This window comes from Neophocaena asiaeorientalis, unplaced genomic scaffold, assembly GCF_003031525.2.
Source record: "Neophocaena asiaeorientalis asiaeorientalis breed wild unplaced genomic scaffold, Neophocaena_asiaeorientalis_V1.1 scaffold19, whole genome shotgun sequence".
Taxonomy (NCBI): domain Eukaryota; kingdom Metazoa; phylum Chordata; class Mammalia; order Artiodactyla; family Phocoenidae; genus Neophocaena; species Neophocaena asiaeorientalis.
In genome coordinates this window covers 8,351,307-8,378,313 of record NW_020173388.1, presented here as the reverse complement: position 1 = coordinate 8,378,313, position 27,007 = coordinate 8,351,307, and the positions used below count along the sequence as shown (strand labels likewise).

The 27,007-nt window shown below is 39.5% G+C and overlaps 1 protein-coding gene across 1 annotated transcript; it reads left to right on the top strand.

Moving 5' to 3' along the window:
- The first annotated feature begins 1,124 nt into the window (after window positions 1-1,124).
- NIPAL1 (NIPA like domain containing 1) lies at window positions 1,125-22,085 on the top strand. The gene is made up of 6 exons (XM_024746750.1): window positions 1,125-1,994; window positions 10,357-10,623; window positions 15,135-15,191; window positions 18,968-19,058; window positions 20,605-20,765; window positions 21,281-22,085. Exons 1-6 carry the CDS (start codon window positions 1,949-1,951, stop codon window positions 21,898-21,900), a joined length of 1,242 nt encoding a protein of 413 aa, XP_024602518.1. The 5' UTR covers window positions 1,125-1,948; the 3' UTR covers window positions 21,901-22,085.
- The last annotated feature ends 4,922 nt before the right edge of the window (window positions 22,086-27,007 follow it).

Here is a 27,007-nt window from a genome sequence, read left to right as displayed (position 1 = left end):
TAACACATGCACCGAAGAAAAAAATCACAAGGAAAATTTTTAAATGTTTTTAACTAAATGATAATAACAACACATCGAAATTTGAACACCCAAAGTCATCTAGGAATAGGCAGTGAAAGAAAATACATTATAAAGGTTTTCAAGGCAACATTTTAAATGGGAGGACAATGACCTTAAATAGGCTTAAATACTTTTTCTGAGTGTTTTTCTCTTTATTTGCAGAACTAAAAGAGAAGAACTACATAAAAGTTCCTCCTACCTAAGACAGACCTTAATAAGAAACTAGAATTCGATTTTTATTAAAAAAAAAACCTCAAAGGTACATTTTTAGTTTTTTTTTTAATATCCAATTAGCAAATGGGTTAAAAGCACAGACTCTGAAGCCTTAGTTAACATCCCAGCTCCACCACTCACTAGCTATGTGTCCATAGGCAAGTTACTGAATCCCTCTGTGCCTCCCTTTCCTCAACTGTAAAGTGGGGATTCATGATAATATCTATCAGTATGATAATTTTAAAAGTAAATATTTATAAAGTGCTTAGAATAATGTTTGCCCATATAAATGTTATATATGTGCCAGTTAAATAAATAAGTAATAAATAAATACTTTGGATCACTGTCTACAATCATCACCAATCTTTGATAAAGGTAAAATTTTCATGTCTGATGTCTAAACCAAACGTTTAAACAGAAATCTAAGCTTTAAGGTTTGTTATCCAAATTGGGCATAAATCTCCCTCTCTTCCAACTTTCACCTATTCCCCTTCCCATGCTATTCCTTCTCCACCAAGCCAATCACCTGTGAAAGTGTGTGCCTTGTATTGCTTTGTTCACTGATCTTAACTCTTCACTCAGCCTAAGAACAAAAAAAGCAAGATTGAGGCCTCTGCTGTGAAACTCCTAGGTAACAAAGTTAATAGCACTGCTTATGATTATCTAAGGCAAAGGCAAGATAAGCAGACAAGGGTATTTCCTTCAGTGCTGAAGCCCCAGAGCACAGAGGTACCCCATTCCTGTGGTGAGGGTTTTAGCAGGAATTATACCGTGTTGCATAATAACCGGCTACCAAGTCTTCCACTGAATAGTTAGTTAAATCATTTAATCTCACTCTTTTCCTCTGATCTTTCATCTGTAAACTAGGGGTTAATAGACTATGTTGTGAGATATAATGAGTTAATACATATAAAGTGCCTACATATGCACGGTAAAGCAAGAATATCATAAACATTAGCTATTATTATTTGGTAGGAATTAGTCGTTTCAGTTTCAGCATTGCCTTTCCTTTAGGGTTTATTGCAATAACTATATGACTTAGGAAAGGGGTGTATTGAAGGCGGGAGTTTGAAACCGAGGGACCGCAGGAGAAGCTGATACTAGCACAAAACGGCAAGGTCTATTGTCAAGCCCTGAGAATAAACTTTAGCATGGTAATCAGAGCAGAATCCCAGTGGCCACAACTTCCCTACAAAGCCGCAAACACACAAAGCAGGGCGCTCAGAATCCAAAGGCAGGAGACATCCCGACCCGGAGAAGCCAGAGGGGGCCTCAGCACAGACTTTTACGCCGCTAAATTCCCAAGGGGTTGGCTCGGTGGCCTCCACGCTCCGAGAGACGCCTTTACCCTGTAAAGTGTGTCTGTGCTTCTGTACTGCTTGGCTCCCGCAGTGGTCCCGCGTGGCGGTCGGCGCTCCCACCTGCCACACCACTACCCCCGGACCGCAGCCGCAGCCAGCGCGACAAGAGAGAGCACCCAAGCCTCGGACCTCGGGGGCGGGGCTTGCGCGGAGGCCCCACCCCGCCGTCCCCATTGGCTGAGGCTGCCCGGGGCCGGGGTCAACGCGCTCCAGTCCGAGACCCCGCAGCTCCACCCCAACGCTGATCCAAGCGGAGGAGAAGCACAGGTGGGTGAGGAGCGAGCTTCTGTGCCCGGGAAGCCTCGTCGGGGGCCATGGGGGGACAGGTGAGGCTACCACCCGGAGAGCCCTGCCGAGAAGGTGAGTGTCTGCCCAGAGCCGGAGGATCTGGCGTTCAGGTGGCGATGAGAGCGGGCGGGCGGTCCCGGGTACTTGTGGAGTCCAGAAAGGGATACGCCGACTCTTCACGCACTCATTCACGCATTTATTCATTCAGTCATTCCGCCAGTCAGACGGTCAACAAGTATTTATCGGTGCCTACAATATGCCAGACTCTGTGGGGATGCCTGAGTCGAACAAGACATACGTGGTTCCCACCCTGGTCCGGAAGAGAGATCCATGTAAAATACGGAGAGCTGAGTGTCGTGACTGAGTAATCAGGGTGCTGTAGGAAGACTCGCAAGTCTCATCTGAAAAAGACGCTTCCACTGACTCGGACTCACTTCCAGAGTCCGTGGTCGACGTCACCCAGTGGGCAGAGGGCGTGCCCGCGGACCGGACAGGAGTCCTGTCTTGCGTCCAGCGCTGGCTTGGCGAGGGTCAAACACGGTGCAGGGTCAGGCGCCCTGGACCACCCCCCGCCCCACCCCCCGGGGGAGGGCTCTGAACAAACCTGGGCTGCCAACCTCTCTCCTCTTCCTTTGTGATGAAAACGCCTCCAACCCCAGTACCCTCGCGTCTGACTCGCTGTGAAGTCACTTCTTGGCTGCTTAAGGCGAGAGCAGGACAGAGGAAGAGACCGGGAACTAGGTGCACTCATTTAGGTTTCTCACTGCTTTTTAGTCTGGGGTTTCAGCCGCCCCCTGCGTCGTGTAAACTCTTAGGGCGCCACCTCCCTGTGCCAGGTGTTTATAACACTCGCAGGCTTTCTACAGTCTCAATACCAAAGGCGCGCGTGAGTCCGGATAAAAGTAGGGGCACGGCTGCGGCGGCGGGGAGTGGGCGCGGGCGGACAGTGTGTATCATATGAAATGACAGTTTTCAATTTTTACGGAGTCCAAAGAAAAGCAGATTTCTATTTTACCCGGTAAGGATGTAAAGAGGGAGGGGGCAGTGAGAGGCGTGGCAAGAACTATCTTTCCAAAATTGCTGGCAACTTCCCCGGGTTTTCTCTTCTCTTGGCTCTCCCAGTTTATTCCTTGATGCGGAGAGTTGTTGTTTTAAGGGGGGAAAAGGCAGTGAACCAGTCAAAACTGTGCCACCAAGAGAAAGAAGGGACACAAAGAAAGAAAAATACCTGAACAATTCACAAACTATTCAGAAGTTGAGGTTTTGGAAGTGGTTACTAAGACAGCTGGATCTAGAATTATTTCCTAGACAATCAGTCAGTCATTCTTTGTCTAAAGAATTCCTAAACTAGTAAGTCAGACTGTTACTAACACATCCACCCTTGTTTACTCAAGGATCTGTAAGTAAGGAGGATGTGTGAATTACATCCACTTGTTTGAATTTAGGGATGATTTTCCTGCTTTGCTCATGCATTAAGTTCCAACAAGAAATATTCAAGCTCCATGCTTAATACCTGGGGTTAATTAACTGTGGTAATTAATTAGGTGAGATGCTAGTGGGAAAGACTTGAGAGAAATCAGAATCCTTCTTATCAGTAGTGGGAAGAGATTAGGCTTTGGCACCAGTCTTCTCAGCTATGACGGCCTCCTTGTCTTTCTTCATCTGTAAATTGGGAATAATTCCTACAGTTTAGAGTTTGAGGAATAGATGCAGATGGGATTACACATGAAGCACACACTTCAGAGCCTGACATGGAGTAAAGGCTCCATTTTTCATTTGTTCATTTATTCAAATGACAAGAGTCCCATGTGCCAGACATTGGCCTAAGTTCTAGAATAGAGGGATTTGCAAGACAATCTGGTCCTAGACAGTCTGGGTCTAGAGGCCCAGATAATTGGTTTTCATAATTAGCAATCCAACCAAGCACAAAATTATTTGAGCCTTTGTTTTTTTCTGTAGGTATCCATCCCCATTCTCTGGCCTCTTGGATGCAGTGGTATACATGAATAATTCTGAGATTTTACTCGTTAAAAAAAAAATCCATATTATAAACATTTCTCAAAATTCCACCAAATGAACATAACTTTTATCAGCAGGACAAGCTGCATTTTCTATGTAAACTATAGCTTCTTTTATGTTACACTAAAAAAGATTTTCTCCAGATTTTTACAAGACGATTAAAAGCAGAAGTTGTTTTTTCAGCCTTCTGTAGATTTCCTAAGTGCTGAAATTCAAGTGCTTTAAGGTATTAAAAATTATTCACTAAAGGTTGTTCAAAAAGCAGTATGTTATTACTTGCAGCAGTTTATGTAGGAAATCTGATGGTCAACAGTCCTCATAGAGTATTTGACCTCCAAAAACACTGATAGTTGGACAATCTTGTTTAGAGATACAAATTTTTAACTTTTTAAAAAATCAACAGTATATGCTCAAATTTATTTGGGTTACTTGAAATAATGTGCTTCTTGCCCAGCCCTATCAGAGTTCATATGTAGATATATCTGCTAAATATATCTGCTTGATTTCCAAATTTACTCAAACTTATTTCTCATTCTTATCTGCTCCAAATTTGCTCTAAATTATTTCTCATTCCTATTCTACTCCCCTTATTCCTGTTTTTCTGTTCGTTTTCTCACTAAAATTGTCAGTTTCCATGAGAACAGAGACCTGTTTACCTGTCTTGTTGATCACTGTCTCACCAGTTCTTAGAACAAGACCCTGGCACACAGGAAGTGCTCAATAAGAATTGTTAAGTGTTGCATGAATGTATACTTAGCATGGTGCCTTGCATGGTAGGTGTTCAACAACTGATTTGTTGGGTGAATAAATAAAATTGATATATGGATATACGATGTTATTACAAAGCCATAATTAAGCTGTAAGAGGAAGTCTGTTTGGTTGGCAGTATTAAATTGTATGATGGAAAGTGAGAAATTCCTTTAGATTGGAAAGGCAGAGAAGGCCTTTCTAAGAAAGTGAGAGCTCAGTGAAGAGGAGTTAGGCATGCCAGCCACTACTAGCACTACATAACAAGTAAAGGCTACTTAAAAGCTTTAAGGTGAGAAGGAATTTAGCCTATGAAAGGAAGAGGGGAAAAAATTAGGGAATGAGGTTACAGAGAACGCTGGAGGCCAGGATTCTGTAGGCCCTTGTAGACTGTGGTGGGGATTTTGGATTTTTTCTGAATGAAAAGGGAAGCCATTACAGAATCTTGCAAGGAGAAATGACAAGATTGGACCTACTTATCTAAAAGCTCATTTCACCTGAGCTTGTCCCCTGCTACTCTTTGACCTTATCTCATACCATCTCCCTTCTCTCACCAGCCAGCCTGGCTGGTGCAGTTCCTCCCACCCCCTCAAGCAAATTCCCAAGTCTGGGTGTTTGCATTTACGCTTAGCAGAGAGGTTTTTCCATTCAATGCTGTTTTTTAAAAAAAAATACTCCTTCATGCGGCTTTTACTGCTTTCCATGGCACTCAACATATTCTGTAGTTATTCACTTGTTTATTCCCCCCCCCCAATAGAATGAATGTAATAGAGCAGGAATTTTATTTTACTCACTTTTGTAACCCCAGCTTCTAAAAAATGCCTGACAGATAATAGATACTCAATAAATATATATTGAATCAAAGAATGAAAAAGACAACCAGTGTTTTTTCAGAGAATGAGAGAGAGAGAAAGAGTAATGCAATGTAATGTCAGAGGTGAGCAAGCTTTAGAGCATGTAAAGCTTTTTTTTTTAAGTCCAGGATTAGGAATCTAGACTTTGTTATAACTGCCATGAAAAATCATGGGGAATTAAGCAGGGGAGTGATATAATCTGATTCACACTGGCTGATACTTGGAGAACAAATTGTAGGAGACATGAGAGATTTCATTCACTCTTTCCTTTGCTAATATAAATAGGCAGGTGTATCAGTCACCTATTGCTGTATAACACACAACCCAAAACCCAAAGGCTGAAAGCAACAATCATATATCCTTGCTTATGTGTCTGTAGGCCAGCTGATGGTTGACTAATCTAGACTGGGTACACCTGGGTGTCTCTGCATCAGGCTACATACCCACCTGGGTTTGGCTCCTTAATGTGGGATGAGCTTAGGTCTGCTCCATATGTTTTCATTCTGGGATCAAGCTGAAGGGGCAGCAGCTGCTCAGGGAAGCTCTATTCCTGAAAAGTACAGAGGTGCAAGAGTAAAGCCAACCATAATACAAGGTGGTAGACCCAACCATGTAAGTATATTTGAACCCTCTCCTTATATCACCTCTGCTGATGTCCCATTGGCCACCAATTCACTTCCAGCTGACATCAAGGGAAGAATACTCTGCCCTCGTCGGGAGGGGTAAGGAAGTGACTAATTGCTGAATAATAATCCAAACTAACTGGTAGAATGGATGGTGAGACAATGATTTTCTCAAATTGGAAATATCTTGCAGTGATTAAAAATGTAGTTTTATATAGTCACTGATTTCTCAGAAACCAAGATACTGATACCCTATTCCATGTAATAATTGGACTATATATATTATTATTCTCTGTAGACAAATAGGACTTGAAAAAATTAAAGCATTTCATCTTTGTATAAACAATAATAAATTTTAACTGACTTTACTTGTACTTTATGTTTTTACTTTTCTGAAATAGAAAGAATAGTAGCCTGGGAATTGCGTTACCTGGCCCTGTTTGGGCAGTTACATGACTTTGGCAAGTCACTTAATATCTTGGCATCAGTTTCTTTAAAATGTCTTCCAGCTACAAGTGCCTATGAATTTAGAGCTGGTCCATCAGCAATATTTATGAGCTACCAGGATTATAAGTAAATTACTCTGGGAACCAAGATAGCTTATGATGAAACCACAAAATTAAGGAAGGGGTCTTTAGAATCATCAAGTCCAACTCCTTCATTTTAGAGATGAAGAAGAAACCAAGAGTGATGACTCAACTTGCCCAAAATTATAGATAATTTGTAATGGAGCTAAAGGTGGGAAAAGGCATATAATCCTATAGAAAATTTAACTTTGTTTTAAAATTTTTAAGTTGTGTGTGTCTGTAAGGAAACATTCACACCCGTACATAGAAGATACATATTAAGTTGAATCATATGAAACTGCTATTTATGTAGGGTCAAAAATTGTCAAATATCATCAATTTCATTTGGTTTAACATAATTGAGAACATTAGCACCGTTTGTAAAAGCAAAAACACTGTAAATTATCCAATGTCCACCAACTATAAAATTAATGGTGAGATAGTCATGCAGTGGAATTCTATAGAACTGTGGGGGAAAAACCAAACCTTACAGCCAGAACATCAAGATTGATAAATCTCAAAAACAAGCAAGTCACCAAAGAATACATACTATATGATTACATTTTTAGAAGGTGCAAAAAGAGGCAAATGAAACACTTTATTATTTAAAGATATAATCTTATAGGGGAAATCATTTTTTTAAAGAAAAGGAATATTAGACAGAAAATCAGGACAGTTGAAACCACACGGCTTGCGGAATCTTAGTTCCACCCTCCGTGAAAGCGCTGAGCCCTAACCACTGGACCACAAGGGAATTCCCAAGTTGTTATTTCTTAAAATGGGTGGTTGACACATTGGTGTATATTGAATTATTTTTTTCTTTATAACTGACATATATTTCCTAAATCTTAATTATCCAATATTTAGAACAATATATAATAACATCAAAGAAGTTACAACACCATGCTGTTTGCTGACAGGAGTGTAAATTGGTACAGACACTTGAGAGGGTTATTGACAGTGTCTATTAAAATGAAAAATAAAGGGGAATTCCCTGGTGATCTAGTGGTTAGGACTCCGAGCTTTCAGTGACGAGGGCTCGAGTTCAATCCCTGGTCAGGGAACTAAGATCCCACAAGCCCGGGCAATGTGGCCAGAAACAATAATAATAATAAAATAAAATGAAAAATGAGTAATGTAATAAATTTTCTGTGTTGAAGAAGGTTTGGATTAAACTCTGGAGAATTACTTTGCTTACTAGAAACATAAGAAGCCACCTCTGATTTTGAGATATCTCTAATTCCTCTGAAACCTTCCAAAGTCCCTGCCCACACGTTCTGCTTCATCCATCTCTCCCCTCCTGCCCAGCACCACTCCACACCCACCAACCTGCCAGTCACTCCCTCCTTCAGTCATACCTGCTGTGGGCTCCCTCCTTAATATGCTCCCCAAACATAAAACAATTTAAGTTCTAAGGTCAGTAACTAGATAAGATTTTTATTACTTTTTCCTGCCATAAAACTTGCAGCATTGGGACTTCCCTGGTGGTTCAGTGGTTAAGAATCCGCCTGCCAATGCAGGGGACACAGGTTTGATCCCTGGTCCAGAAAGATCCCACATGCCGCAGAGCAACTAAGCCCGTGCACCACAACTACTGGGCCTGAGCTCTAGAGCCTGCGAGCCACAACTACTGAGCCTGAGCACCACAAATACTGAAGTCCGTGCGCCTAGAGTCTGTGCTCCACAAGAGAAGCCACCGCAATGAGAAGCCCGCGCACCACAATTGAGAGTAGCCCCCACTTGCCACAACTAGAGAAAGCCTGTGTGCAGCAACAAAGACCCAACACAGCCAAAAAAAATAATTAAAAAAATTTTTAAGTTAAAAAAATTTGTTTTTGTTTAAAAAATTTTTTAACTTAAAAAAATACCTTGCAACATTAATGTCCGCTTACAATGAGAACTTATAAAAGGCAACAAAACTTATTTGCACCCCCTTATCACCTTCTGCCTCCACACCCCCTAAAATGTTGGAAACATTTTGCTGTGTCAACAGCTCAGAAAGAATATTGTTTGATTGGAATGAGGTCCACCCACACTGTTTCCAGAGATAAAGTTTTGGAATGGTTATGTTAACTACATAGTAAGTGACACTAATGCAGCCATGGAATTTACTGGACAGTCAAGTCAGATGTTTTCCCAAGAATTCACGCAATCAAAATTCTTACTACCAAATATTACTTTGCACTCTTAAGGGTTGGATGAGATGAACAGTGCCTGGGACAGATTGCTAGATGCTAGCTTATGTGAAAATTTGCAGCAATTCTTACTAAAACAACCAGCCTGAACAATTCCTCAGTTACCATAGAATATCCCTGAAGTAATATAATTCTGTTTGGAATATTTAGAAGTTTTGTCCCAGAATTTATCCTGTATCACAGGATCAAAGTTGGTTCATTTTCAAATTACAGAGATAAATGAAATAGTAATCACGAAAAGATTGAATTCAATTATTTTACCTTTTGCTAGCCCTGAACTTTACGGTTGTTTCTCAACTGTGTATGTGGTAAAATTCACATAACTTCATAATGCTTTGCCCAGGGGGCATAGATCCTGTTTTTAAAGTTTTGTTTCTAAGACATCATTTAGTTGTTCATGTGCCCTCTTAAGATTTTTGAGATGTAAAACTGATTTTCTTTTTTCACTTAATTCTAAAATTGTAGTTGATTAATTTTTCTTTGCCTGTTTTTGTTTAAGGTAAGTCATGCTAGGGAAATATGCCTTTTAAATGGAAAAAAAAAAGTTGAGAAGATGGTCAGAAAACCTAGTCACGGTGTCACCTTGTTTGCAGCTTTTTGAGTGGAGAATAGATTATAAAAAGTTTCTTAGTGTAAAATGTTTTTATTCTGTGTTTTAGTATTTAGCCTCAAAAAAAAAAAGAAAGGCACTTAATAATGGGTCTGGTTCACTGGATTTACATGCTCATTTGAATCCTATTCAGGAAAAAAAAAAAAACCTCCTGATATTTAATTCATTTGTCTATTAGATTCTTTTTTTTTTTTAAGGAGGAAGTGAGTTAGTAGACCTGCAAATTATTCTTTTTAGGAAAGTGGTCCAGAAAACTAAACCCGCTTTTAAACATGTTTTCTGAAATGAACAATTCGTACCCCACCAAGTGGGATAGCTCAGTTTCCTGTAACATGGTGATTTCTAGACCCACAGGGTTGCTCTGCCCTTTTCCACCTTCAGTCGCCACATATGCTGCTGCTTTCCCGGAGACACACTGATGGCGTGAAGAAGAGAAGTGGACATTGTAGGGCTGTGATGAACCGCTGAGCCCAAGCCGGGTCTGAACAGCTCCAGGCTGCTCCAGCAGGCTGCTGCTGGCTGGAGCAGAGAACTGAGTACTGCTAGATCTTCCATTTTATGAGAGGAATCCAGACTTTCACGTGACGTCTCTCATGTTTGCATGATAACAGCTCAACAACTTTGCAGACATTTTGAAGAACCTGTGTGAGCCCAGCTGAACCTGTGAGCCCGTGGACCACGTGCTGGAGACCGCCCATCGGGCAGTAAAAAAACAGTGTGTCAGTACTGCCCACTCAAGTTTCTCCTTCTTGGAGAAAGAAAATAAAGATTAGTGTGTCTCCCTTTTGTCAGTTGACATTTCCCTCTTTCCCTTTTCCAGGCTACGTGCTGTCTCTCATCTGTCCGAATGCCTCCCAGGCTTGGTGTGAGATCACACGTGTGTCACAGCTGCTGGCTTCTCCTGTCCTCTACAGGGACCTGAATTCCAGCATAACCAACTGCAGCATTTCTGCAAATGCAGAGAACAAATACAGTCTTTATGTAGGCCTGGTACTGGCAATAAGTTCCAGTATTTTTATTGGCTCCAGTTTCATCTTGAAAAAAAAGGGCCTCTTACAACTGGCCAACAGGGGAGTTACTAGAGCTGGTAAGAATTGGATGCAACTAACGAATCCAAGTTTCTAACTGCAGAAACCATCCTACTGTAAGACCACGGTGCTACAGGAACAACGTTTCACCGTCTCTGTCTTCACCCCTATTCCTGTTCTTAGCAACTGTTCTCAGCAGTTTCCAGGATTGAGCCAGTTGTGTCTCCTTTAGGATGAGACTAAAATGCAAGAGGTTTGGGGTGTGGGATGAGCTCTTCTTTCATAGCCTTAGTCTGAGATTCCAGGATTTAGTCAGATCAGGCCACTCCCCTGATTAAAACACATCAGTGGCTTTTCTTTGCGCTCAGAGTAAATTCCAAACATCCTTGCACAGTCTCTGACCTCACCTGCTGCCTAAAATGGCCTGTGCTACCTCTCCAGCTTCATCTTCAGCCTCCTTCACTATCGTGTGCTTTTCTCTGGCTCCTGGAATGTACCGAGTTCTCTCCCACCTCGGGGTCTTTTCCTTTGTCTGCAGCTCTCTTCTGCCTGACTGTCATTTAGCTGACTCATCCTTCAGACTTCAGCTAAACTATCACCCCTACAGAAAGCCCTTCCTCGACCATCCTCTCTGGGGAGGTTTCACTCACCTCTACCCCTGCTGTTCTCTATCACTGCACTAAGGGTTTCCTTCATTGTACTTGGAATAACTTGTCATTGTACATTAATAGTCTATTTACTTGTTGTCAACAGGCTTACTTGTTTATTGATAGTATATTCACAAGAGCAGGGACGTACCCTAGCATAGGGGTTGGCATCCAATAAGTATTGTCAAATCAGTAAATGGATTACAGTAGAGTTAGGTTACTATTTGTAGTGACATTTCAGAAGCTGTGTAGCTCTGCTTGGCTATCCTTCATTAACCATGAGTTTTCTATTCATTCTTATCAAGAATAATGTCCTAAAAGAGTTAAATATCTTTCTAAGGTTCATAGGGGAAAATAAACGGCTATGAATTGTGCAAACAAGTTTATAAAAGAGTACTATTGAGGGGACATTGATAAAACAGTTTGGCATTAACAAAGATAGACAAAATAATAAAAGATAATTGAAAACTTATATAAGTACATACAGCAATTTAATATACAATTTTTAAAAGTGGCATTTCAATCCACTGGAGAAAGGATTAATTATTCAATCAAAAGTACTGAGACAACTGGCAAAAGCTAGAGGAGAAAAACGTGAGAGCTTTACTTTATACCATTTGGTAAAATAGATTCCTCATAGTTTAGAGTTAAATTTAAAATGAAATAATTTTTTTATAAAAACCTAAAAGAAAGTCTTCCTAAGCGTAAAGATAAAGGAAGAAACAAATCTATATAAAGGAAGAGATTATCTGGATTGACCCCCCCAAAAAAAAAATCCTATATAAAAACACCTTTAACTGAAAATAAAAAGGAAATGACATGTAGGGAAAATTTTCAAACTATATGACAAAGGGTAGTTAAGTCACAATATACAAAGAGTGACTATAGTCGATAAGAAAAAGATAGGTACCTAACAGAAAGGCAAAACACATAAACAAGGAACTCACAGAATAAGAATTGTAAGTGGCCAATAAACATACCTAAGTAAATGTTACTTCACTAGTACCCAAAGATATACCAACTATATAACACTGAACTCCTGGGTTTTACCTACTATTTTAACAATATTTGGTTTTTCTTTAAAAAATAATGCCCTATGTTGGTAAGGGAATTTGGGAAATAAATAGCCCTCTCAAACATTGGTGGAAGCAATATAAATGGGTACAAACTTTCCTGAGAGCAATTTGGGAAAGCTTAAAAATGTTAATATCTTAAAATCTAATAATTCTACCTCTAGGAGTTTGTCTTCAGAAGTGAACGAAGCTACAGTACTATAATCAAAACAGTGTTGTATTGGCACAAAAACAGACATATAGATCAGTGGAACAGAATAGAGAGTCCAGAAGTAAACCCACACATCTACGGTCAATTAATCTACAACAGAGGAAGCAAGAATATACAATGGAGAAAAGACAGTGTCTTCAACAAGTGGCAATGGGAAAGCTGGACAGCTACACGTAAAAAAATGAAATTAGAATACTTCCTCACACCATATACAAAAATAAACTCAAAATGGTTGAAAGAGCTAAATATAAGATGTGACACCATAAAACTCCTAGAAGAGAACATAGACAAAACATGCTTGGACATAAATCGTGGCAATATTTTTAGATCAGTCTCCCAAAGCAAAAGAAATAAAAGCAAAAATAAACAAACAGGACCTAATCAAACTGAAAGCTTTTGCACAGCAAAGAAAACCACCAAAAAACTAAAAAGACAACCTATGTAATGGGAGAAAATATTTGCAAACGATGTAACCAATGAGGGGTTAATATCCAAAATATACAAATGCTAGTACAACTCAATATCAAAAAAACAACCCGATCAAAAAATGGACAGAAGATCTAAATAGACATTTCTTAAAAGAAGACATACAGATGGTCAATAGGCACATGAAAAGATGCTCAGCATTGCTAATTATTAGAGAAATGCAAAGCAAAACTACAATGAGGTATCATCTCACGCTGGTCAGAATGGCTATCATCAAAAAGGTCTACAAATAAGAAATGCGGGAGAGGGTGTGGAGAAAAGGGAACCCTCCTCCACTGCTGGTGGGAATGTAAATTGGTACAGCCACTGTGGAAAACAGTATAGAGTTTCCTTAAATAAAAATAGAGCTACTATATGATCCAGCAATCCCACTCCTGGGCATATTTTCAAAAAAGACGAAAACTCTAATTTGAAAAGATACATGCACCCCAATGTTCAAAGCAGTGCTATTGACAATAGCCAAGACATGGAAACAACCCAGGTGCCCATCAACAGATGACTGGATTAAAAAGATGGGGTATATCAATACAATGGAATATTACTCAGCCATAAAAATAAATGAAATCTTACCATTTACAGCAACATGGATGAACCTAGAGAATATTATACTAAGTGAAGCAAGTCATACAAAGACAAATATATGAAATCACTTAGATGTGGAATCTATAAAATAATACAAATGAATATATATACAAAAGAGAAACAGACTCACAGACACAGAAAACGAACACATATATATTATATATACATACGTATATATATATATATATATATATATATATATATCATCTCATACAGGTTAAATTAATAATAATAATATATAATAGACCAGATTTTAGACTATTCAATCATTAAGGGCTGAGAAAGTATTTGTTCTATTAAGTTTTTTTAAAACAGCATATGAAATCATATTTTAATTTTCCAGTTTGGTTATTTGCAAATTTTGTAAGGAGAAAATCATAAATAAACATGGTTAACTGCTTTGCAACATAATCCTCACAGCTAACGTATCCTTTTTAGCTTAACTATAACAAAATCAGATAGGTCAAGTTCACAGCGTTAAGTATATTAAAATTGGTGAGAAAATTGCAATTTCTAAAACAATCATAACAATGACTTAAGCTCACAAATTACAGAGTGGGAAGATAACTCTCTGAATATCTTAGGAAAGGTTTTTGTCCTTTTCAGTAGACTAGACAAATTCAATTTCATGGTGCCAAGGTAGAGAATAAGTAGAATCCAGCTGGCCAATGCTGGCTATTCTCTCATTGACTATCCAAAATCTCAAAGGCTCTTATGTCAACCATCTTCATCCCTTTGAGGTCCTCCTTAGGTACCAACCTAATTTATGATTTATGTCTTTAATTTTTTAACTGTGGCTGAAACAAAGTATTTAGGGCTTATAATACGCTATGTCCATATCTGAATGGCATAAATATAGTGTGGACAAAAAATATAACCTGCCATATCAGTAAACAAATGGTGTTGCCAACATCAAGCCATTAGCCACTGCAGCCACCAGCAGACAGTGCATCCTGAGGGCGTTCAGGATGGAGAAAACAGGATACTGGCCCTAGATAGTTAAAAGTGCATATCAAAGGAGTGATTTCAATGAACCCAGACCCTTGCACCTTCCCATACCTAGAAAAGTGCTAAATTCATTTTCTTGAATTAATGGTAATCTTTTGATGTTCCAACTACCTGTTTTGTTTGTTTGTTGTTTTTGCAAAAACTCCTATATATCCTGGCTCCTCCCTTACTCATTCAGGGCAGTTGCTCAGAGCTGTCTGAGAGGCTGCCTCCTGGGCTTAAGTCCTCAGCAAGTCCACCGAATAAAGCATAATTCTCAACTTTCAGGTTGTGCATTTCTTTTCAGTAGACAGTAGTAACCTGATGACTAAATAAAATTTTCCTGCAGATGAAAAAACTGACTTTGTGTAGAAATCAAAGACAATATAAAAAAAGCTTTAGAAGATTTCTAAATGGAAGATTTACTGGAAACGACCAAGTAAATAAGCTAAAGATGAGATATACTGACCAGGCCTTAAGCCTTGTGTTTTCCAACCATACTCCGGTACCTTTTGTAGAAATTAATTCCTCAAACCCTCTTCCTCCACTTTAGAACTTAATTTCTATTTGTATCATTTTCCTAGGACAAGGTGGATATTCTTACCTCAAGGAATGGCTCTGGTGGGCAGGATTACTCTCAAGTAAGTCCTTAATGCCGAGAATAGTGTTTGCTTGTGAAATGATAAAGTACATGCAATTGTTCAAATTGATTAATTTAGCTAAGTGTTAAGGATGGCATTTAAGTCTAGATTTGTGTGGGCATAATGTCTTACATATAAAATAAATTACATGTATTTAGAATTAAGTTTTACTCTTTCTTCCCCCCACCTGCACATTCTCAATACTGTTTTGGAATGCAAGTAAAAAAGTTATTGTCTGGAATCTTATATTTTATCACAAACTTCTCCTTCTCTTGTATTTTATTCCCCATAACAATTGAGGAAAATGCTTCCCTCCCACATTTTCCCAGCTCCTAATTCAATATGCGACTGTTCTCGCTGCATAGAGTAGGTACACTTTCCTGGCCAGGACCAAAATATGGATAAATGAAAGTCCCCTTGGACTGCTTAGCTCTGAACAAATGGAGAGAAGATGAAGGTTGCCAGCACTCTCCTTCCTCCTAGACTTGCCCTGAGGATTAAATGAGACTCTGTATGAGGTGAAAGCACTGTCTAAACGCTAATGTGATGTCCAGTAAGAAGGCAGTGTATCACCCTCAGGCACTTTTGCAGATTTATATCTCCCTCCTAACTCCTCTGAACTTTCTCAAATCCCAAGCCTAAAACTTCCAGGGAAAGGACCTCATAAATTGTAGTTTCACACTACTTCCAGCCATCTCTGCAGCCAAAAGCCTTAAAACTTCCAGTGATTTTCTTGTACTAAGTAAGACATTTCAGTATTTTTGAGATCCTGTTACAAGAAAGAATTGGATAACTTTTCTTTAATAAATGGTGGTATCTAAAAGGCGTGTTACCTGAAAACTGGGTTCATCTCTTGATGGGTGTCAAAAGACACAACCAAGTCAGAGGTTGGGAGAAGGAAGGATTTATTACTTGCAGCAAGTAAGGGGAACACTGGGGATCTTTCCCAAAGCAGTGTCTTCCCAAACAGCAAAACTAGGAAAGTTTTAAGCTAAAAGTACATGCATATTCATGAAGGGGCTTGAGCAGAGGAGCATTCAGCATAGAATTGGGGCAGAGGTTGACAAAATCCAAGCATTAACTGATGGAAGTCACGAGGGTCAGAAAAGGTCAACATCAGGACTTCCCTGTGGCGCAGTGGTTAAGAATCCACTGGCCAATGCAGGGGACATGGGTTCGAGCCCTGGTCCAGGAAGATCCCACATGCCGCGGAGCAACTAAGCTCGTGTGCCACAACTACTGAACCTGCACTCTAGAGCCCGCAAACCACAACTACTGAAGCCCACGCGCCCTAGAGCCCACACACCGCAACTACTGAGCCCACATGCTGCATCTACTGAAGCCCGTGTGCTCTAGGGCCCGTGTGCCACAACTACTGAGCCCACGTGCTGCAACTACTGAAGCCTGCGCACCCAGAGCCCATGTTCCGCAACAAGAGAAGCCACCAAGAAGCCCATGCACTGCAATGAAGAGTAGCACCCGCTCGCCGCAATTAGAGAAAGCCTGCACACGGCAACGAAGACCCCACACAGCCAAAAAAAATTTTTTTTAATTTAATAATAATTATAATACCTTAAAAAAACTTCTAAAAATAAGTGTTATATATGCTGGGGAAGCACCATGGTTCAATTAAGAAAAAAAGAAAAAGAAAAGGTCAGCATCATCGTCCCTTGGGTTCAAGTTGATCTGGTGGTTGAGGGGACTTAAATTCTACAAAATAGGTCAAGGAAGTACTTCAGGCTAATCTTTACCATTGAAACAGAACTGCGAGTCTTTACAACTGATTTATCATCTTTGCTGTTGTTACTCCTCTTGCCTGATAACAGTTTGTTCTTTTGTTCCCTTAAGATCATTAATTACTGAGACCTGTTTGAGGGCAAGCATTGTGGCCAGGCTTAGATCAAAAATGGCTTAGTCCTAAAATGGCTTCTCTTATGTCAAAAAGCTGTATCTGGTTCTTTTCTCCCGGGATCCCATACCCTATCTGCTTACAGGATGGTAAATAAAAATAATTTAAATTTGTATAGCTTTTTCAGCTTTTAAGGTGTTTTCACATCTGTTTTCTTACTTCATTTGAGTAAATGTTGTCAGGGACTGTGCTGGGAAGATTCCAAATAAATATTTGGATGATTCTTTCTCCTTTTCTCTCTCTCTCTGTCTGTCGTATCTCTCCACCCTCTACCCACACAATAGAATGAAAGTAGAAGGAGAATATTATATGGCTATGTTTGTAATTTTAGTCTCACCATGCACAAAGTTTCTGCCAGTATTGAAGAGTGAAAAGCACAAGTCTTCAACGTCAGAGATTTTATCTAGTGACAAACATACAGTACTTCAATTATGAAATCAGTATTTTCCTGGAAAGCTGTCTGTAATGATAAAAATATAAATAATGAAGTATTCAAGAAAACACGTCGATGAAAAAAATTAATCAGTTGATCTAAGAAAAAAATGGCAAGTTTTATTCACACCGAACTGAGGATTATAACCCGGCAACAGCCTCTCAGAAACAGAACTGCTCCGCCTGTTAGAGATCAAAGCACAGTTATAAGTTCTTGAGACAGGGGGCATTAAATGCCATCTAATGGACAGTTTACACAATCCAGAGCTGCACTTACAAAGAGAGTAGTGGGCCCTTACGAGATTAAGAAGGAAGGTCATCTCCTAAGGAGGTCTGGTTAATGCAGACGTACAACACACACTAAACGGGAGGGAGGAGGCCCAGATGGGCCAAAAAAGAAAATTATGTTTACATTTTTCTCATCTTGCCATAAAGTATGAATTTCATTTCATTACTTACTATTCTGAGAAAACTACCACTGTTGCTCTGAAGGGAGCAGTCTCCTACCGTTCTGTACGTTTCTATTTATTTTATGATATTTTAAAGCTGATTACTCCTGTAGATTTGGCTGGGGCTGGGGTCGGGCTTGGGGGGTGGAGTGGATAGCAGCCAGAGGGAAAAAGAAAATGGGTGCTGGTGTCTTTTATCTGTTCCAGGAGCTCTCTCTACAGTGTGTCTGCTTGGCGCAGTTTACAGCGTGAAATACTACATTCTGTGGGCAAGCATTCAGTTGTGACCCATGAGAATAATTCGGCCCCAATTCAAGGGCCCAACTCTTAGAAAGATTTTCCCTCACTCTAGAAGTTAATTGCATCACACTATCTTATGGAAGCCTGGAGTTCCTCAGATAAAGATTCCAGGAGCATGTTGTTAGGACTTTCAAAGAGCTGCTTGGATATCCTTGAGCTACTGAGATACTGTTACTTACATGTAGATCATCTGCAATCCAGAGGTGCCTGACTACACAGGCCCGTGGTAGGCATCTCTGCCTATCCCCTGCCTAGACTGTATGTACATCTCTAGAAAGCGTTCTAATTTTACAAGCTGCTTTATTGTTAATTTGCATAGCAGTAGGTATTCTTGAGCAAACAATCATTCTTACTTACTCCAAAGCTACCTCTTCTAGATTTCATCAGGGTGACCAAACATGTTTCTGGTTCTAAAGTAACTAAAAACGTTATTGAAGGTCATTTAAAATAGATATTCCTCTGTCGCCATTTTTTGCATTCATTGAGTTTGCATCACCAGGTAGTTACAGTTTATCCTTTTAATACCAAACCTTCCCCACCTTCCCTAAAAGAAGTTAAATTATTCCTTTTCATTAGATATATGAGTGTCTGTGGGATAAAAGACGACTGCTTTGCATGCGTCAGTTGTTTTTCTCATAGGATCAATAAGCCTGTCTTTTATATTAATACTGCTGCTTGCTTTCCAGTGGGAGCAGGCGAGGCTGCGAATTTTGCAGCTTATGCTTTCGCACCTGCCACCTTGGTCACCCCACTGGGCGCTCTGAGTGTTCTCATAAGGTACGTAAGCAATAAGGAACTTGGCTTCTGAGGGGTTTTAATACCATGATAAACTGAACCCACAAGAAACAGATTACGAAGCATACCTCAAAACAGAATTTTGAAAATCACAAAACTAATGTGAGAAGACTATACAATAAATAGCAGGAGAAATAGGAAATGGATGGTCTTCCCGCAAAACCCAGAGTAATTGTGCGTTTTCCTTGTGACGATTCAGTGGAGCCAAGCAGATTTTTTTCCCCTCTCACCTGAACAAATTACCGCAGCCCTTTTTAATGCTTTCTGTTGTCATAGTGGCTAATGACCGTAGTTGTCAGAGGACTTTACAAAGCATGGTGTTCGGGTTAAATTTCAACTTTCACTAAAACTCTTGCATTGTCTGCTGGATACTTCTGTTTGGAGATATCTTAGTTTCTTTTAGTACTGGAAACAGGAATCATATTCCTGTCAATAAAAAGTGGATCTAATATTTCTGAGTTGGTCTTTATTATGATTCCAAATGAATGTGTTCCATGAACTCTATTTTGTAACTAAGCAACTGTTTTGTTTGTTGTCTTTTTCTTTTCCTTTTATCTCCATTCATTACCAACCTCTAGAAGAAAGCTTATGACTAAGGCTACCCACTTCTTTTCACCGTCTTTGTAGGATTGTTGTGAGAAGTAAGTGAGTCCATACAGAAAGCACTAGAACACTGGCTACTAGTGAATGGTAGATATCGGTAGTAGCACTTTTTGCTGAGGCTGCCGTCCTCATCAGTGGCCACATGAGGGTGACTCTCAGAAAGCACTTGGTAATTGACCATAGTCTTGGGTGCAAATGGATACTGATAATGCCCTGGTGGGAGTGCCAGGGCATCAGGAGAAGGGGCCACAGTGGACCTACTGGTTGAGCCGCAGGATGGCATCTGTGTCCATGGTGGTGCCAACCTAGAACTTCCTGAGGCCATGGCAACAAGGTAGTGGGAGCAGTGAATAGGTGAAAGTTATCAGAGCAATAGCAGTCGGTAAGGAAATATTTTAATATTTTGACAACCCATATGGTTGTACTTGTGTGTACCAGGTAACTATTGGCCCTGAGCAGAGTAATTCTTCTTTAGGTATATATCGTTCTTTGAAGCTTTCCTGAGCACACATGTTCTAAATGTGTCATGCCAGTAAGATGTAAACGTTCTTCCATTTTGTTTGGCTTTATAGGAGAAAATGGGGACATTCAAAATGAATTAAGTGGGACCTCTTAGAAGGTCATGGGAAGATGACAGGTGTATAGAATGCCTGTTATAACTTTTTAACTATAAAAGCAATTAAGCAGACTTGATTAATTACTTGTATTTTTCTAGATACAAATTTAGTAATATATGGAAGGAAGGGAGGGAGGGAGGGAAGGAAGGAAGGAAGGAAGCCAGCCAACCAGGGTTTTCAGTGTCACATAGCATATTCCAATCAGTTGATTGGGATGCAGACTGGTGCGCGCCGCAGTGCGACGTCTGAGCTGCCATGGAATCCAAAGGTAACTGAACAAGAGTGATTTTTTTTTCTTCTTCCAACAGTGCACTGTTGTCTTCCTATTTTTTAAATGAGCACTTGAACATTCATGGGAAAATAGGCTGCATATTAAGTATATTGGGGTCAACTGTGATGGCTATCCATGCCCCACAAGAAGAGGAAGTTGCTTCTCTGCATGAAATGGAAATGAAATTGAGAGACCCAGGTCTGTGATTCAACCAAAAGCAACACTTACTCAAATTCTGCTCCACTTTCTCTTCTCATCAAATGAATTGGTAATAATATTGTAAGAGGCTTCCTAGAAGCCTAGTTGTGGGTTGAGGTACAGTACAGTTTGACCGAGTGATACAAGTCTTCTGAAAATGTGGCACCCATGCTTCCCCTCCACAAAACGAAAGGAAGAGATGGGGATAGAAAAGGGAAAAGACTTATACTCCAACCCAAACTTTCACATCTTTCTCCCTCTGAAAATAAAAAGTCAATCAGACAATACCTGCTGTACCTCATAGTGTTGTCAGTGAGGTTCAAATGATATGTCTGTGAAAGTCCATTGCGAAATATTGAGCCATGCAGTAAAATGTTGTTGCTCCTGTTTTTTTTTTTTAGTCTCATGTCTCTTTCTAAAACACCTAGGCTCCTAAACTCATGACTAACAAGATTTCAAAAAGATTTGATCCTATTAGCATTTTCTGAAGTCTAATTCTTTTCTCCTCCTAACAGGATTTATCTCCTTTGCTGTGATCATAACTGTGATCTCCTTGGTGCTGATTTTGATTGTAGCTCCCAAGAAAGGACAGACCAATATATTGGTCTACATTTCAATCTGTTCATTGATTGGAGCATTTTCAGTTTCTTCTGTCAAGGGCCTGGGAATTGCCATCAAGGAACTACTGGAATGGAAGCCCATTTATAAGCATCCCCTGGTCTTTGTTTTGCTGGCTGTACTCGTGCTTTCAGTGACAACACAGATTAACTATCTCAACAAGGCACTGGACACCTTTAACACATCTCTTGTGACTCCCATTTATTATGTGTTCTTCACTTCCATGGTAGTAACTTGCTCCGCCATCTTATTCCAAGAATGGTATGGCATGAATGCTGGAGATATCATCGGGACTTTGAGTGGGTTCTTCACCATTATCAATGGCATCTTCCTTCTACATGCTTTTAAAAACACTGACATTACCTGGAGTGATCTGACATCCACCACTCAGAAAGAAGTCCTCTCTCTGAATGGCAATGAAGACAAATACGTCTTACTAGAGAATGTAGAATGTTCAGCCCCAGGATTTGATGATGACATTACCTTGTTTAACAGGACTGATGATCAAAGTCGCTAGAAACCCTGAACTTTAACCGCTAAGAGACACTTGGAGAGGAGAAGGAATACCTGATTCTTGGAACAACTATTAGGAAAGCTGGCATTTTTAAAGTTCTAACTAATAATTTAGACATGAGGCCAAATAAAAATGCCTTTATTTTTGGCCATCAAATTTGAAAATCAGGGCTTCCCTGGTGGCGCAGCGGTTGAGAGTCCGCCTGCCGATGCAGGGGACACGGGTTCGTGCCCCGGTCCGGGAAGATCCCACATGCCGCGGAGCGGCTGGGCCCGTGAGCCATGGCCGCTGAGCCTGCGCGTCCGGAGCCTGTGCTCCGCAACGGGAGGGGCCACAGCAGTGAGAGGCCCGCGTACCGCAAAAAAAAAAAAAAAAAAAAAAAAATTGAAAATCAAAGTTTTGATCCTCCTCCAGAAGGCTTCTGCTGTTTTTCATTTCTGCAAACTTGAAATATTCCCTAAGCATGAAAGAAGTCAGAGTTGGATACCTCTCAGAATGATCTCTTTCTTCTGGTCACAATATGTTTGGTTCTGCCAGGTGGCTCTTCATTTCTTTGGCCGCTATTCTTAGTCTCTCAGTAATTCACAGGTAAACACAACTGTGTGCTGATAAGCAGAATATCAGTCACCATTCTCTAATGAGTCATAGTTTCAAATTATTAAAACTGAGAAGCGAGATCACTGATGCCTCCCACCTTCTACAACTTCCTTCTTTCTAAACTAGGTAGCTAACGGGTAGAGTGTTAAAGAAAAAAATAGACATGTTGGAAATCTGCTGCTTGGTGGGCTAGAATGTGTAAGACACACACGCCTATGAAGGGCTTATAAATTGTAACTTATTGAGGAGTTTGAGGAGAATAGGAAGGCAAGTTAACTTCTTAGAAAACTCAGGGAATACTACAGGAAAATACCTTTTTCTATTAAAGCCTACATAAAATTTTCCTATCTCACTCCAGGTGCGTGGCAGGAGTAACATTTTTGGTGGTCTCTACCGTTTATGGACCGATTAATCCATTAATCTTTTCTCATTGATTTAATGGAAAAGAAATTAGCTATCTTATTTCTAGACTAATTTATTTCTCTCAAAAAAAATCCTAACCAAAACATTATGACATTAAAAACAAACAAAAACTCTTCAGGTTGACTGGATTATTCTCTTCTAATGTCAAATGTTATTAGTTTTGTTTGTTTGTAATCTACCTCAAGTCTATTCTGGGTAATAATAGTAGATTCTTTTCTTCAGAATTCTATTAAAGTGACTTTAGCATTTCCCCAGTTCGGTTGAACTGTGATTGATTTTCACGGTGATGACCTGAGATGATTGCAAAGCCCTAAAGTGCTGGCATAGTCTCTTTGGCATAGTTTAGTGTTGAGTGCAATTCAGGGCATTCTAAACTTTTGAAAATTGATAATCTGTGGAAGATTCACGGGTTGATACCGTAGGTCAACTATGTTTACTGTGTTGATTGCTGTTAATTGTATATCAGATATATAAGCTACGAACACAAGTTTGTACAAAAAGTATTCTCTCAAAAAGTAGTGTCTGAAAGTTGTAGAAATTCTTTTAAGTTTCTCTTTTTCTGTTGAAAACTCTGTTGATTTCTCCAGGACACCTTCTTGGTGAGGAAATTAATAGCATCCAACCTGAGGTTGGGGTAGTCCTCCACTCGACTGTATCTTAGTGTCAGATATTTCTTCAACGTCACCTGTTGACAAAGCTTTGCCCTTGGTATATTGTGCCCAGGTTAAAGGTTCTTGTAACACAAGAACCCATGTGTACACTGGGTTGGAAAATGAACTGGTGTTGACACATACACCCAGGAGAAAGTCTGAGAAAGACCTAATGAGCTGAAATCTGTTGAGAAACAATGAAACATTTGAAAAACTCTAAAAATCTCTGGTGGGCATATGCATTGAAAAACTAAAATGTTGCAAATCCGAAACCCAGAGTACTTTTTCCCAAATAGGAAGATGTTGTCTAAGGAGGAATAAAATGCTGGATCCCTGTATTGAGACTGTGTTAGTCTTAACTGGTAGTCTCATATGTATATATTTTAATATGTATACTTTATCTCACATAGATACCTTAAGATTTATTATGTGAATATCTGTACACATGTCATTAAGGATCACAAAGCTGTCCTCACACAGCCAAATGGAAAGCTTTTCCTAATTCTATAAACATAATAGTTTCATTTTATTTTTCAACTTACAATTTTATTCTTAGGTCAGTGGTTAATGATTTTATTTCTAGTTCAGATTTCAGAATGTTCATAAAACCCTCGATTTGGCAACATGCAATTAAATTAACATTTTTGTTTTAAGAGTACGAAATCAAATACATATATGTGGAAAGCACCCACATCATGCCTGATATTGAGGCATTTAATACAATTTAGTTCTCTTTGAATCAACATTTTAATTCTCATAGTCTCAGTACTATATAGGTAAGGACCATTAGTTGCTAGTTTTCATATATTCTTTTTCTTTTTTCAATTTGTGTTACCTTAGTTCATTTTTAATAATCCGAGTGAAAATGAATTCCATTAGTATACTATCTCAACAATACAAAATGATTCTGACAAAAATATTTTATTTTTCCTAATAAAACCAAACTAAATGCAATCTTCACATTCCAACAAAACTTTGTGGAAAAGTACTTTATATGAATATATATGAAATATTTTCAAATGTTTCAAAAAACTATGGTCATGAAATTTTCTATTTTTCAAATGTTTATAAATACTGTTCATTTTAGGAAGTTTACAACTTTTAAACTAATGTTTCTGTATGTTTTTCATTTGCAATCAAATAATGTGGTTTAATTATGCTTGTTGGAGTTCAGTTTTGAGTTTCTTGAAGTTAAGCTTACGTAAAGGCAAAAATACCCCTTGAAATTAAAAAGAAAATTCTGAGGTTTAAAAAAAAAATCTGCACTTTGTTTAATGCTCTGTCATTTTCCTTGAAATTAAAATCTGTTTTAGAAAAAGGCTCTCCACAAAACCATCTCCTGAACAAAAGGTAGGAGACACTATCTTATCTTTTGATAATTTTATTGAACAGTCGGTGTAATGAAATCTCCCCTCAGTTCAGAAATTTAAAAGAAAAAGGAGGAGGAGGAGAAAAAAGCATTATAACAATATTTGGTAGCATTGCATTACATGAAAATTTACATTTGCAAACCCTCAGCAAATTTCCTTCTAGCCCCATTAGAACTCAGTATTGAGCACATCACCATGACTTTATCAGTTTTCCCTGTTCTGATTTGAATTCATGTTTGAGAATAACTCTCTCAGTTGTTTCTATGGAAGTGAATTGTCTAGGGTACAGAAGGCCTCTTTCTTACCTGTGTCTGTTTTGTAAATGAACAGAAATAATTTGCAATTCCCTAAATCGCACAGTTACTTAGAATCAGAATGAGGACCCAAATCCAAGTCCCTCAAACCTCCCAGACTACCCACTCCACGGAATGTAGGCACGTCTAAGGAGGCCTTGGTGGAACACATCTCAGCAGAGTTAGAATGAACGACAGCTTCCCCCAGCAAGCTGTGTTAGTGTACACCAAACATTTCAGTACCCTAGCTGCGGTGTATAGGAAGCCTCCAAGAGGTAAGCTTAGGTTACAAAGAGTCTTAACTTTTATCTATAACAATGAACAACATATGTTTCCCAATGAAGGCTTTGCTTGAAAAAAACAAAGTTTTTTGAGAGAGCCAACTACCTGAGATACCTTTTCCTACTTTGGTCACAAATCACAAAAAGACCTTTCTTCCTCAGGGAAAACTGAATCTCCATTAATGCCATTAGTATGGGAGAAAGCCTTTGAGTTAGAAGCCACTTTCATTTTTATATGTAGAACTTCCCCTGTGGCTGGGGACAGAGGGGGCAGAATCTCTTCAGGCCAAGCCCTAGCAGCCTCAAGCTTGTCCAGCCCTCAGGAGACAAGGCCTCACACCAGTTTTCTGTACTGGGACCCTCATAAGACCACATGGCCCTCACTCGCACCCAGCCACATGTAGGCCCCAGCAACTACTTGACTCGGGGGAAGCACATGGAGGGGGTTGGTAGTGGAGATAAGAGCCATGTTCTGAGCACCATGTTCCCAGAATCCCTTCCCACCCCCTGCCTTCTGTGATCTAGCAAGTAACTCCTGACTGCCAGCATGCAACTCAATCTGGCCCCAAAGCCTGTGGCACTATTTACAATAGCCAAGACATAGAAGCAACCCAAATGTCCATCAGCAGATGAATGGATAAAGAAGACGTGGTATATGGGCCTCCCTGGTGGTGCAGTGGTTGAGAATCTGCCTGCTAATGCAGGGGACACGGGTTCGAGCCCTGGTCTGGGAAGATCCCACATGCCGCGGAGCAACTAGGCCCGTGAGCCACAACTACTGAGCCTGCGCGTCTGGAGCCTGTGCTCCACAACAAGAGAGGCCGCGACAGTGAGAAGCCCGCACACCGCAATGAAGAGTGGCCCCCGCTTGCCACAACTAGAGAAAGCCCTCGCACAGAAATGAAGACCCAACACAGCCAAAAATAAATAAATAAATAAAAAAGAAGATGTGGTATATCTATACACAATGGAATATTACTCAGCCATAAAAAAGAATGAAATAACGCCATTTGCAGCAACATGGATGGACCCAGAGATTATCACACTGTCAGAGAAAGACAGACATCATATGATATCACTTATACAAGAAATCTAAAAAATAATAATACAAATGAACTTATTTACAAAAAAGAACTAGACTCACACATAGAAACTTATAATTACCAAAGGGTGGTGGGGCAGAGAGGGAGAAATTAGGAGTTTGGGATTAACATACACACACAACTATATATAAAATAGATTAACATACACACACAACTATATATAAAATAGATAACTAACAAGGACCTACTGTACAGCACAGGGAACTATACTCAATATCTTATAATAACCTATAAGGGAAAAGAATCTAAAAAAAGAATAGATTATATATATATATAAAATCACTGAATCACTTTACTATACACCTGAAACTAACACAACATTGTAAATCAACTATATTTCAATAAAAAAATTTTTTTAAACTAGGTACAATAAAAGCATTAAAAAAAAAAAAG